Source organism: Bos grunniens, chromosome 17 (assembly GCF_055505025.1).
Source record: "Bos grunniens cultivar Pamir isolate PY7600 chromosome 17, Bosgru_T2T1.0, whole genome shotgun sequence".
Lineage (NCBI taxonomy): Eukaryota > Metazoa > Chordata > Mammalia > Artiodactyla > Bovidae > Bos > Bos grunniens.
In genome coordinates, this window is record NC_141181.1 from 47292002 (window position 1) to 47306443 (window position 14442).

At 49.0% G+C, this 14442-nt stretch overlaps 1 protein-coding gene and 1 long non-coding RNA gene across 2 annotated transcripts; one reads left to right on the top strand and one right to left on the bottom strand.

The window, feature by feature from the left end:
• Positions 1–2051: 2051 nt before the first annotated feature.
• FZD10 (frizzled class receptor 10) lies at positions 2052–5366 on the bottom strand. The gene has a single exon (XM_086347268.1). The coding sequence runs from the start codon at positions 4891–4893 to the stop codon at positions 3148–3150; it is 1746 nt and encodes a 581-aa protein (XP_086203394.1). The 5' UTR covers positions 4894–5366; the 3' UTR covers positions 2052–3147.
• A 4996-nt stretch (positions 5367–10362) lies between these two features.
• Positions 10363–13957, top strand: LOC147355300 (uncharacterized). The gene is made up of 3 exons (XR_015144421.1): positions 10363–10481; positions 11496–11599; positions 12951–13957. It is a non-coding gene; the product is annotated as an uncharacterized LOC147355300 (long non-coding RNA).
• The last annotated feature ends 485 nt before the right edge of the window (positions 13958–14442 follow it).

The following is a 14442-nucleotide window of genomic DNA, read 5'->3' on the forward strand; positions in this document are numbered from 1 at the left end:
TTCTTGCCTTGGAAATCCATGGAGAGGAATCTGGTGGGCTACCGTCTATGGGGTTGCAAAGAGTCAGGCACGACTGAGCAACCGAGCACGCAGGCACGCTGATATGTAGATGAGGGAATGAATGAGGGAAGGAATGGATGGATGTGGATGGCAGCGTGACCTTGGCCATCACATTCTTTGAGGCTCTTCTAACCAAGATGTCACCCCTCAGATCTGTAACCCAAGACAGATTTCCATTTTCCTGGAGCTGAGGCCACGGCCTCTGACGCTGAGAAATCTCCAAATGAAGGCAGTCAACATTTCTTTTGGAAATCCTTCATTGAGCTGGAGAATCCAACGGCTAGCAGGATGCTTTGGCTGCTTTCTAACTTTTAGGCCTGGATGCTTTTCCTAAAATTCACCTTCTGTATGAGACCCAGGGTCAGATTTCAGTCCTAGAGAGAGTGCGCAGTTTACTTAAAAATCTCTGCTACTTGTAATTACCACTGGGAGATGAGGCACCCCAATGCTCCAAGTACAAGGAAAGGGTAAAACCTGCTGACATTTGTAAACAAAGTCACTGTAGTCTGAGGGATAAATTCGCACTGAAATACACTCTAAACAACAGCAAAGTCACTTGTGGATGCTCTTAAACTTGGTTTTCTTTGGGAATACCGTCCGAAGCCTACACACCTGAACAGGGGCAGACCCAAAACCACTGAATAGTCTAATGATTTTAGAACTGAGTATTTTAAGCTCATACCCAGCTTAGACACTCACCACAGTGCTCCGATAGTTATCTTTCTCGACTTTCCCAAGCTCTATTCCAGAAATGTCATTTTTATTTTTCCTAAGAGTTATCAAAGGGAGCAAGGCAAGCATACATACACATGTACATAAATGTCTTTAGTCTTTTCAAGATCTGTTTGGAAATAATCAACATAGAAGTTTCTACTTGTGAACATTTTTTTAAAAACCTTTTTTCTTTTTTAATGCACTGAAGGCTATTCTGGATTTTACCTTACTTAACCTACCTACTTGGTGTTTCTCGAACTCGGTTCCAAATCATCCATGCTCCTCACTCCTGCATGCTACGTGGAACCCCTTCCCACTCCTCACAAAAAATTATTTAGACCATTGTTCAATTCTAGTTTTGTTGATGCAAGGATAGTCCGGGTCATCAGGCTTCATTCCGAAACGCCATTTTCAGGAAACAAGATACCCTGACTGCAGGCTTCTGTCCATCATTAATAAGTGTTAATAAATGCTCCAAATTCTTAAGAGGTCTTTGTTCAGCCTGGAGCTTGACATCAGGATGACCCAGGGATGGCTGGGTTTGTTCTATCAGATTCCCACAGCAGTTGGTCCAAACTCTGCCCTTGGGTCCTTCTGGTTAGAACCTGAGTTTAGCTGTGCCCCAGACCAGCTTGACTCTGACTCACTTCAAATCTTTACAGCTACACAACTTAGGCAGCAAATACCGGAGGAGAAGCAAGCACAATGAAGCACAAAGCTGATTAGCTTCCCCTTAATGACTCACCACCCTTAGCAGATTATTTTATCCTATCCTGATCTACAATCTGTATTGTAAATGTGTCCAGGTGTTTGTGGGAAACCAGCATACTTTGGATGGTTGTATACCATTTTCTCTCTGTACACTTTGACTTTAGCAGGTCAACGGAGCCCTACTCTGATTTAATTCTCCTAATTGGCTGGATCCATTCTCCAGACGCTAGTCAAGGGGCACAAGCCTGTATCCATGCTTAATATCCAAGATGCTGTTTAATGAACTGGGCTAAAACTGGGCGGCCCTTGCATCCTGCCACCCAGAGTCAGAGCCAACTTCCAACCATACCCGCTTCCTGCATGTAATTCCTCTGCAGCCTGAAATTAAATCATTCTGCCCACTTTGGGATCTGTCCATTTGCCATTTCACAGAGATAACCAATGATCTGTAGACAGAAATGCACACTCGGGATTTGCATGAAAAGTAAACAGAGGGAGAAAGTTTTCTCTGTTCTTCCCACTCAGAGAAGGGTCCCGTCACAACACACAAGGGACCAGCACCAAACTAAAGAACATTTTTTATTTTTAATAAAATAGTGGAGCATGAAAAATATCATATATGACAAATAGACACCAGCAAGACCACTCTTTCCTGGCACCTCCTGGTGAGGAGAATTAACTCCACCTTTTGTAGACAGGCTTCTGGGCTCTATTCATGGAAACCATTTGTTTAATAATAGAAAGAGTCAATAAGCCCTTTGGGCACTTTTGAATCATCCCTCTCCCCTCTCCGCCCCCCCCCCCAACCCTTCTACAAATCAGTCCAAACGTGTATCACATAGGCTTGGTTTCCATTAAAAAGCCACAAACTGTAAAACTAAAAGGGTTCTGAGGGCTGGGCCCCTTAGTTCTTTTGTTAGCATACTTCTTTTGTTGTCTTTACTACAGCAAAATACTTGTTTCTCTTTTGATTTTTATGGAAAGAAAAAGAAATGTATTGCACATCGTTGGCACTGTACCAATACGAGGTTAGATGGAAGTTTCTATCTGGGAGAAAGACCCATTTGTGGAGGCTGGAGTCTATTTTAAGGGACTCCACATCCACTGGAGCGTGCTGAGCTGTCAGGCCTTCTCTTTCTTCCTGTTTGCACAGTAGTTGCTGTCTACAAGCGGCCTTCTGAGGGTGGGCCCCTGGGATGGCTAGCCTGCAAGAGATGGCATCTCTCTCCCTCTTTGCAACTCAGCAGAGGCTCTTTAATTTGCAAAGAAGTTATCTCTTCCCTGATTTGTAAATGGATAGCAAAGCCAACTCAAACATACAGATGTATATTTATGGAAGGTTCTAAACAAAAGTTTTCTTCTGGGGGCCTGAATCAACTGTGCTACCACAAATTAGTTACACAAGAGGCTATTTAACTGGGAGGGCTCTCCTTCGCAGAAGACAAAAACCATGCCCTTTAAGTACATTTGGACTTTCAGTGTATCACAGCATCCTGAATTTCAGAGTAAAAACTTTTTATTTTTTTTTCTTTTACTTTTATTAAAAAAAAAAACAAAAAACAAGCAACCAACCAACAGAGAAAAGCACCATGTTTTGGCTCTGACAGCCACTGAATCCTCTCTGGGAAAGTTTTCCAATCCTGCCATCCCTCCAAGCCCCATTTACACACAGGTGGGAGGCTGGGCGGGGATTTCATATTTCCCCAAATGGGTTTTGGGGGGATGCTGGGCTTTTTTGTAAATTCCACTGCTGGTGATCACGCTGGCCGGTTTTCTCCGGCTCTTTTTCTTGAACCTGCGGCTGCAAACGTTCTGCCAGGACTGCAGCGTCTTAGATGTCCAGACCCACATGCCACTGGTGATGCCCACCACCAGCAGCATGAAAATCTTCACCATGAAGATCTCCACCGCGGGGATGGAGGTGGCCATCAGACAGTCCAGGTTTTTAGTCTGGTTGTTCATTTTGCACTTGTGCTGCGTGGCCAGGACTTTCCAGTACTCCACGTTGAGGCGTTCGTAAAAGTAGCAGGCAATCACACAAGTGGCCGGCACCGTGTAGAGCACGGAGAAGACCCCGATCCGCACCATGAGTTTCTCGAGCTTGTCCGTGTTCTCCCCACCCGTTTTCATCACCCTCCGGATGTGGAAAAGGGCCACGAAGCCCGAGAGGATAAAGGAAGTGCCGATGATGAGGTAACAGGCCAGGGGGATGAGCACGAAGCCGGTGAGGGCGTTGATGTCCATGTTGCCCACATAGCAGACGCCGGTCAGCTCGTCCCCCGCGACCCGGCGCATCACCAGGATCAGGATGGTCTTCACGGCCGGAATGGCCCAGGCGGCCAGATGGAAGTAGCTGCTGTTGGCCTCGATGGCCTCGTGGCCCCACTTCTTGCCCGCGGCCAGGAACCAGGTGAGGGTGAGAATCACCCACCACAGGGAGCTGGCCATGCCGAAGTAGTAAAGGACCAGGAAGACCAGGGTGCAGCCCGTGCTCTCCAGGCCCTCCTGGATGACATAGAGCTGTCCGCTGTCCCGGTCGCAGGCGATGCTCTCGGCGCCCGCAAAGAGGCGGATGATGTAGCCCACCGAGTAGACGCAGTAGCACATGGACAGGAAGATGATGGGGCGCTCCGGGTACCGGAAGCGCGCTGGGTCGATGAGGAAGGTGAGCACGGTGAAGGCGCTGGAGAAGAAGCAGAGCACGGACCAGACAGCCAGCCAGACTACCGCGAAGCGCTTGTCGTCGCGGCTCCAGTACACGTCCACGCCGGGCGTGCAGAGCGGCGCGCACGACGCACTCTTCTCCACGTGGTGAAACTTGCCCGGGTTGTCGCAGCCGGCTCGCCCCGGCCCCCCATCCTTCAGCTGGTGCTCCTGCGCGCTGTGGGGTCGCTGCGGCCTTAAGAGCGGCGGAAACATGCCCGAGCCCCGCGCGGGCTCGTCAGAGCCGTTGTTGGGCGCCTCCATGCACAGGTAATTGGGGTCGTTCTTGTTGGGGAGTTTGCTGCAGTCCAGGGAGTCGGGCCACTTGAAGTTGAACTGCTCCATGATCGGGGAGCACTTTAGCCGGGCCTGCTGGCACATGACCCGGCAGGCGGGGATGGGGGTGGAGACTTGCTCGGTGCACATGGGCGCGTACAGGGAGCACAGAAAGAAGCGGAGGTGGCCGTGGCAGCCGTACTCCACCAGCGGCGCGAACTCGTGCAGCTGGATGGCGGCCTCGCGCTGATTCTCATGGCCCATCAGGTTGGGCATGCGGGTCATGTTGTAGCCAATGTCCTTGCACATCGGGATCTCGATGGGCTGGCACTTGCCGTCGCCCGGCCGCTCCATGTCCATAGAGCTGATGGCAGCACACGAGCCCATCACCTGCAGGACTAGCCACAGGCGGGGGCCCGGACGCTGCATGGTGGCGTCGGAGGTGCCCCGGCGGGGAGGTCCGCCGCCCTCAGAGCAGCCGCTCCCAGGCTCGGGCTGCCGGCCCCGGCTCCTCGTCCCCGCTCCGGCTCCCGCCCATGCCCGCCCTGCCCAGCCCAGCCCCGCCCGAGCGGTGCGCACAGCGCCCCCCGGCCCCGCTCTCCGCGCCCGCCTCCGCCGAGGTGGAGCCGCTGAAGAGAGGAGCAAAGTTTGCGAACAATACCGGGAAGCGAGAGGAGCCCCGCAGCTCTCGGCGCGCGACCGGCTTGGGCTGCAACTCACGGCCGCCGCCGCCGCAAACTTTGGCTTCTCGTGGGAGCGCGCGGAGAGGGCGGGCGGCGCGGGCGCACCGGAGCCGGCGACTCGCGGCGGCTCCGCCCTCCCCGCGCCGGCCTCGGCCCGGCTCGGCCCGCAGCCGTTCGGAGTCCGGTCCCGGGCTGAGCAGTCTCGCAAACAGGCAAAGTGGGAAAAAGCAGAGCGCTGACAGGCCCCGCCCCCGTGCCGCGCGCCCCGCCCCGCCGCTGCTTTGCATGAGAAAGCGCAGCGCCCGGCCCCCAGATCTTGCCACCGCCCCGGCCCCCGGCCTCGCGTCGCCGCCCTCTCGTGCGTCCCGCCCGCTGCTCCTTCGCCTTCTGCGCCAGCCTCCAACTTGGCCTCCCGTCGCCTCCCCGCCTGCGCTCCCTTTCTCGGGGCGCCCCCGGCCTCGTCCCCCGCAGCCCAAGGGCGCCGGGGTTACTGGAAGTTCGGAGACTGGCCGGAGGAAGGGGTGGGCTGGTCTAAGTCAGGCTAGGGGCTTATCTCCCCTGATTTTTATGGTGGGTCCCCGGCCGAGGCAGCTTTCAAAGCGAGGTGGGATTTGCGTTTTATGGCCTCGGCCATAAAGTGGCCCCTTAGCTTGTAAAGCTGCCCGCATCTTCCCGAGGCTGCGGAGTTACCAGGCCTGCGTCGGGGCTCCGGCTCCGGGGAGGGGGGTCTCTTTGAAATTTCAAAGAGAAGCGCTAAGGGCAGGGGGAGGGGCTCTGGGAATCTAGATTTTAGGGCCGCTGCTCCGAGGTCTCCGCGAAGAAGGCGGGGAGGGGGAAGGGCGGGCAGCTTCCTAGGACTCTGAGGTCCCACCCCCCCCTAACCCCCGGCCTCGGGAAGCCGGGGGCTTGGTTTGTAGAAGGGTGACCCCCCGCCCCCACCAGAGCCGCTGAGTTGAGGGGCCTCGCGCCAGGCAGGCCTGGTAATTTCTTCTAGGCGGCTGAGTTTATTTATTATAGGAAGTCATTCGCTCGTCGGGTATTTATATTATTTGGCGAGTGATTTGCCCGGCCTGCTCCCTCCTTGACTGCGGACCCGCGGGATGCTGCGCAGTTGGAGGTGGGAGGGCGCTGAGTCAGCTCTTTTCGAGGGTCCCCAACTCCCCGGGAAAGGGGAGACGCCCATGCCTCGCTCAGTTTTCTTAAAAAGTGGGGGAGTGTCCCGGCCCAGTGCCCTTAGAGCACGCCCTTCGGATGGGGGCGAGTTCGGGACAGAGTCACTTAGGCCACACACACACACACCCGAACCTGGGCGGGCGCGGTGGGCGCGGATGCCCACGCCCCACTTCCAAAGAAGCGCTTCACCTGGCTTCCCGTATTAACCCTTCAGTAAACAGTACCCCTCGGAGGTGGCCGGGTCTCTCTCCTCTTAGACGCTCTCGAGGTCGGAATCTTTGAAAGTTTCCCTGAAACTCCCAGGACCACGCATAGGGGGTCCGTTGGAGGACTTAACCGAGCCGGAGGAGAGGTCACAGGAGCCGGCCCTGTGCGCAGGGGTCTCCTTTTTCTTCCTCCCTTTCTGAGGTTAGCACTCTGAAGGGATGTGCGCTTCGCACAGACATCCCTGGCGGTCGGTGCTGCTCTCTCCACTCCCACCGCACCCCACCCCCCGCCCCCGCCCGGCTTTGCAGGAGCCGCTGGCGCTGCGGGTTGCCCGGTTATTTCTAGGAAGCGCCCAGAAAGGAGATGCTCCTGCCAGTCGCTCGTCCCCTGGGAAGCTTTTTGTCAGCGGTGGCAGAAGTGGGGCGCTTCCTCTGAAAGGCTTTTTTAGAATATTGGCTTTTGTTTGAAACAAGTCGTATGATTTTACATCTAATAAGAAACTTGGGAGAACTCAAAACCTAAAACATACCCACTTATTCTATCCATCCATCCATTCAGCAAACAGAGAAGAACGAGGCTGGGAATTTGCACCCGGCACTGAATTAGTGTCCCTGGATCTCCCTGTGAGGTGTTGGAGGAGGTGGGGGGTGAGGTAGAAAGTGGGGGGGGGGGGGGAGTGATGGGGATAGGGTCGAGGTAAATAAACGCTAATACAGTCAGAACAAGCTGCCTTCAGCTGGATTGTTTCTCCGAGATGCTTTTTTTAAAGGCTGTCATTTTTCTTAAGATAGTTGTGTTTGTGTTTTGTTTTTTTTTTTTTAATCTAGTGAGCTATTTTCCGAACCTTTTCATTAAAAAGATTCCAGAATTTTTCTTGCCAGTTTCCTGCCTTGGACATCATTTTCCTTCTTTTTCCTTTTCTTTTCCTTCCCTCAGAAACTCTGAAAATAGACATGGGGAAGAGTCACTGACAGTGCCAAATACCAAGAGCCAGGGGTGTGAGCTATTTGAGAAAGCATCTCCTAATTGATCTTTTATGTGCTGTTTTAATTCAGCCATGTTCAGACCCATTATTTTCGCTATAACCACTTCAGATTGCTTTCTTCTCTCCTTTTTTTAGAAGAAAAAAAAAAAAAATGTCTGCAGAAGTGCTTCTCTCTGCCCAGCTGAGATGGAAACCAACAAATAGACATTATGATAGAAAAATGAGGGCTCTGAGAAATCACCAACTGCAAGATAACTCTGTAACTAATAAATGAAAAGGCCCTTTTGATGGCTCCAGCTGAAAAGATATTTTATTTTATTTTTTTTTCCTGTGTGTGGGATTTGAGATGTGTGATTCTAAGGAGCGGCGGGGTTCCCTGCTGCTCAGCTCTGGCTGGCAACTGGCCCCCCTCTGGCAAATGTTATGGAGAATTGGGAGGAATTTTATGGCTGTCTCTCCCCTCAGCTCTTTTTTCTTTTGTCTTCTTTGAAGAATGACTTTAGACATTTTATTTACATATTTAACCATGGATGAAAGGGGGAAAAGAAAGCATTTGGGGCTGTCGTGGGAATGGTGATATGTTTAAATTAATGGAAATCTTATTAGGCCTCTAAAATTTTGAGCAAAGGTTTTTAATGAAACTTTATAATTAAACATGATTTCAAATAACATGCAAGGATAAGGAATATATATATATACACATATATATTTTATACACCAACTATCTAAAAATATATGTATATGGGAGAGACACTCTTAAACATTAACTACCTTCAAATTCTTGCAAATGTTTGCCCAGAAAAAGAAAAAGGTTTTGAACAGGAACATGATTTCATCAGTCAGGCAGTATTTTGACCGAGAGCTAAGTATTTCTGGATGGAAGGAGATTGAGAGAGAGGCAGAGTTTCATCACCTAGCAAATTCCAAAGTTGAAAAGACCTTAACAGGGATATTGCTAAAAATCAAAGTTGTATTTCCTCTTAAGACGTTATAGTCAGTGGAAATGATGAGCTCTGTGTGAGATGTTCTAAAATGAGATTCAAGAAAACCCACAGTAATCTCTTTAAGATAACAAGTACCAACTCTTTCAGTGGTAGAGAAAAATTAAACCATAGACTTAGCATGTTACAAGCTAATTACAAGAGTAAACTTGTAGACTATCAGCACAGCTTAGGAAAAGAAAGAGAAGCGTGTTGTAGGGTTGAAGGTAGAAAGTGGTTCAGGTGATCTCTGTTTTTCTAGGAACTCTTGCTTGGAGCATCTCTTCTCAGCACATTGGCATTTGATGATCTGGTAAAATGAGTCTGATGTTTCTTCTTTTATCCTCTACTATCATCAATATTTGTATTTCATCAGCACTTTTCCGATTCTCCTTTCAAGTAAGAATGCGATGCTAATAATGGTCTGACATGTAGAGGGATCTCTGATACCAAAACGTGCCTTTTTCCCCGATTCCATCTAGGGTTATGTTTCTGCAGAAGCTTATTATGAGATTTAGGAAGGGAAAAAAAAAAAAAACAGGCACTGAGAATTCTGTTTTCTAAGCAAGCAGGCATGCTCTTTCCCCTTACCCCCACCCCACATTTTTCTCCTAGGAGAAAATACCTTTGGTCATCCGAAGGGATACTTACTAAAGAAAACACACACAGCGTGTACCACCCCAGAAGCCACACAAGCTGCGGCAAATTCACCGGGCACAAAGTTTTTCATTCCACCTAAAAACACTCGACGGAGGATGTTGGGGTGGGGGCGGGGCGGCAAGAAACAAACAGAAAAGCATCCACATCATAAAACGGATGACTGGAGGGTCCTCTGTTGCTCCAATACAATTTAGGCAGCGATTTTAAGGCCACTTCCCTTGAAATGTGGTTTGAAATATTACCAAAGGTTCCACAGGGTGCATTAGTGTGAATTGCAAATCACAGCCTGTCTCTAATCCCCCTTTCAAGGCCCGGCTTTGGATCACTGGCGTCTACGCGGCTCCCCACTGCTTCTGGCGCTGGAGGGACCATTCAAGGGGACAGCTTACCCCTCTATTCCCACACTCCAAAAAACAACACTGCAGACAGACACCCTCCAACTAAATTAGATTAAACTCCTTCTCCTCCACATGGCATTAGCCTTTTCACTGCCCAAGATTCATTATTCAGTGCCTCCTAATTTAAAGATACAGTATTTCTTTTTCATCTCAACAGAGACGGGCAAGAGCGACACACATACTGAAAGAGGGGACAAAGCCCGCCTTCCATGTAAGTGCTTCCAAATTACAAGGACATTATCTGTTTAAAATATAGGAAAGGCTTAGCACATGTCTGCTGTAAAATACAAACAAATTGACCCTTTGCCTCTGACAGAACTGGCCCCTATCAAAAGTACTTAAACCTGTAATTCTGTAAGGAGCTGCTTTGAGGCGGGAGGAAGGGGGAAGAAGTCTACGGGAAGAAAAATCACAGCATTCCAGGAAAATGAAACAAAAGAGCATTCTTGTATGTGTGCGTGCATACGTGTGTTGGGAGGGGGTGTGTTTTATTTTGTTTTGCATTTATATTCCAAACAGCTTGAAGAAACAGTGTTTTGGAAATGAATGCACGATGTTCGAGCTCAAACTTCATTTTTGGACATAATTACTTTGCTTCTTTTTCCCTTTCCCTTGGCTGTTTGGTATATATTGATTTAATTACTCACCTTCCCATCTGTTTCCTTTCTGCTTTGCGCCTCCACCCTGGGACCCTTTCATTGCGCCTGTCTGGAGGAGGGATGCTAAGAAAGAGGTCAGCTCCGCCCCCCGCCCCACCCCAGGCTGCTGCCCCTGCACAGGTGAGAGAGGCAGATAAGATGAGGAAACCTTCCCTTCAGGGACAAAGCAGGGGCACTCAGAAGCCTGGTCCTGCCTTAAAAAAAGGGAAAAAGAGCCAGCCTCCTGATTTCGCCCTGACATCGGCTGAATCTGAAACCACTTGGCCCAAATTGTGGGTACCCCTAACCAGTGGTGGTGACTGTAAGATTGGAGTCTGAATCCCTACCCCCAAATTCTAGCCCGGCGACCCAGGAAGAGTTCCCTCCTGTCACCATGCCTCAGTTTTCTCACCTGAAAAATGGGCACCGGTGGGGTTGCAACCTCACAGGGCACAGGGAGGATGCTGCTATAATACACCAGGAGGCTTTTAGAGCTATATCAACAAGCGCTGGGTTCACAGCGGCTGTCACAATGATGGCAGGAGAGCAGCAATGGAAGGCAAGAACACCATCAAGGATACAACAGAGCATAACATTCGTGAGCAGGGGTTGGGGTCCATGACATGTCATGTCAGAACTAAAATAATACAAGCCAACAATCGTATGTCAATTAAGTGCTAGGTCTTCCCAGGGGGCTCAGTGGTAAAGAATCCACCTGCCAATGCAGGAGACACAGGTTTGATCCCTGGGTTGGGAATTTCCCCTGGAGGAGGAAATGGCAACCAGCTCCAATATTCTTACCTGGGAAATCCCATGGACAGAGGAGCCTGGCAGGCTACAGTCTATGGGGTCACAAAAGAGTTAGGCACAACTTAGCGACTAAACACAATGAAGTGCTAATAAGAGTGGAAACTGATTGAGCGTTTGACCCATGCCAGGCAGTGTTCTAAGCCTTTTATGTGAAATGACTCATGTAACCCCATAAAGCAGGTTGTAGGAAGATTCCCATTTTTGAGAGGAGAAACGGAAGTGTGGGAGTCTAAGAGTCACTTGCCAAGGCCATATGGCAGATGAGGGACAAAGTCAGGATTTAAAACCAGGCAGTGGGCTCTGTACTCTCTCCACTGCCCTGCCTGCCTCTGGTGCACAGAAACTCAGGACTCTCGGAAAAGGCCCTGTTTGGGTATCATGTCAGTGCCCAGTAAAAGGATAAAGGCCTGGTTTATGGCCTTTTCCCTTTCCTCCTGAATTGGAAGGCATTGGCCACTTTCTTATCATCTTGATGTTCCACTTTCTTGCATTTGAAGGGACTCTTTAGGGTCACAAACAGTGAAGAAAAAGTGGAGGAAACACCACGTGGGAGGTTCCTGGGTTGATTTACCCCTCTCTTCAGCTGTGTGACCTCAGGCAAGTTACTTAACCTCTCTGAACTTTGTTATAAAATGAAGATAATACCAACACCTCCTTTATAAGATCTGGGGTAGGATTAAGTGAGGCAACTCATGAAGTGCTTCTAACAGTGTCTGGCACTGGGATTAGCCAGTGTATAAACTCTCTGGACAGTTGCCTTTTGACTTTCTTTGTTAAATTCTTCTTTTGTTTTCACCGGTTGGAAGGGAAGATGGTTTGCCAATAGCATCCATTACGAGCATCCTCCACTTACGAGGATTTTTCTTTCCAGACTGAACTGCTAACACTCATAGCTTCCTGCTTCTTCCTTGAATTTAGCCAGGAATAAGCAGCTGACAAGTTGGAAGCAACAATGGGGGGTGGGCTTGGCGACACAGCTGCGGAGTCCCTTCCTCCCCCTGGAACCACCTTCAGCTGCTGCAGATCTCTTTCCAGGACGGCTGCTTCTCCTTTCCCTCCAGCCTAGATCTGAAACTCAGTGATGAATTTCTGCTGCTTTCAGAAACAATTCAAGTTTCCCTTGTGTATTTCACGGCAAGAAAAGAAACTCATTCAGATCACCTGCTCTGCTCTCCTCCTTGTAAATGACAATTCAAATGCAAAAATCCCATTTTTCTCTAAGGTCCAGAACAGGGTAGAGAAGATAGTTTTTCTGTCCCTGCATACATTTCAAACCCGCCCCCCACCCCGGCCTTTTTTTTTTCTCTAAAATAACACTTGGGAAGTTCTTTGTGCCTGTTCTTGTAGCTGAGAATGGTGACTTGAAGAATAAAGATTCTCTGTTCTGACAGTTCTGTCTGCTGGTTGGTCTGTCTCCCTTTCTCTCTCTTCTTCTGTCTAATATACATGTATTATATATGTAATCTAATTATATAATATAAATATACATACATTAATTCATATACATATTCAAAATCTAATATTTTTGAAGAGATATTTAAATTATTATAACTTTTTATTTTATACTGATCAAAATCTAATTTTGAAGTTGAATTTCCAAACTTAATCCTCTCTGCAGCTCCAGAACCAAGAACCATGCCTGATGCATGTTTTTTCAATAATTCTAAGGGTGACTATTTTCCACACTGATATCCTACACAAAAGGCCGTGCCCCTCTTGATGGCTGGGAGATGCTGAAGTTGCTCCTGACCTATCTACATGCTGAAGAGGGACTCAGAAAGCTGGATTGGCCCTGAGGTTGCAGCTGAAAGAGGAGCTTCAGTTTTTTTTCTTGAATATTAGAAAATATTATTTTTCCTTCATTCTTGAAAGACTAGGTAATATTAACAAATTGAAAATAATTTCAAGATGTTAAGGAACCTCCCCACTCCTGTTCCCTTGTATGTAGGCAGTGGGAAGGACCGGTCCGTCCTGAGATGCCCTCTGCGATGGAAGGCTCTGGATGGCTGCATCACAAGGACTAAGGTTGGAGAGATGCCGCCTGGACCAGGAGGAAATGAGTGAGCCAGAGAAGCATCCTCAACTTTCCGATCACCATGGTGACCCCTGTTTATTGAATACATGTCACTGGCCAGGCACTGTTCTCAGCCCCTTAGAAACTCTGACATTTTTCATCCTGGCTACAACCCCACTTAGTTGGGACTATTGTTATCTCCATTCTGCGGAGAAGAAAACTAAAGTTCCAAGAGGTTAAGTCACTCAGACAGAAGACTGAAGACGTCAAGCAGACCCTGAAGCCAGGCTCCCCATCACTTCCTTCCATTGCCCTTCAGCCTCTGATAGTAGAAGCAGAAGAGGCCAGATACCAGAGCTTACAAGATGGGACGGGAAGGAAGGAGTAGATTTTATAGATCCTCCAGGAGGGTTAAAAAAAAAAAAAAGCTAGCAGGGCTTGGTTTATGTGTGATTAGTGTCCCATATAACTAATTACACTGGGACAAGAAGGGGAAGCCAGACAAGTCTGGGCCACCCCCCCAGATGGAGAGGAATGACCAGAGACCTTAGCAGCCCAATGCCTGTGACACAGCAAAAAGAGAAATTGCAGGTGGTTGAGATGGTCAACTTGAGTGCAGGTCACATCTGCACACCTGATCAGGGTACTAATGACCCCACTCAGATGTCATAGAAGCAAACCTGGGGTCTCCAATCACCTGACCCCAAAGCCTTTTGACCAGTGTATCAATTAGAGGCAGCCAGAGCAATGGAGCCTATAGTAGGAGATACAGATTTATTGTAAGGCAACAGCCTACATGGTTTTGAGGGCTGCTGGCTGGGCAAAGTTGAAATATACTGGTCCACTGGGCCAGACTATCATCCCCTGCTTTTCAATGAAACCTGCATCCAGAGGTTGCAGAAAAACCTGCTGGGAAGGTATTTTAATAGAAGTGATCAAAGTTCACCATCTGTTGAGTTTATTTTATTCTTTTGGCCATATTATAGCATGTGGGATCTTGGTTCCCCAACCAGAGGTTGAACCCATGACCCCTGCAATGGAAGTGCCGTCCTAGCCACTGGACCACAGGAAATTCCTCATCAGTTGAGTTTAAGTAAAGGAGATTATCCTCAATAATGTGGGTGAGCCTCATCCAAAGAGGTGAAAGGTCATAAGAATAAGATTTCCAGCCTGCTGTGTGGATTTCAAGCTTGCCCAGCCAGCAGCCTTCAAAACCATGTAGGCTGTTGCCTTACAATAAGTCTCCATCTCCTACTGTAGGCTCCATTTCTCTGGCTGGGCCCTAACTGATGCACTGGTCAAAAGGCTTTGGGGTCAGGAGATCCCAGTTTTGCTTGTATGACATCCAAGTGGGGTCATCAGTACCCTGTTCAGGTATGCAGATATGACCTGCACAAAGTCACTTAGCTTTGGAGGGAAACGGGCTTCAG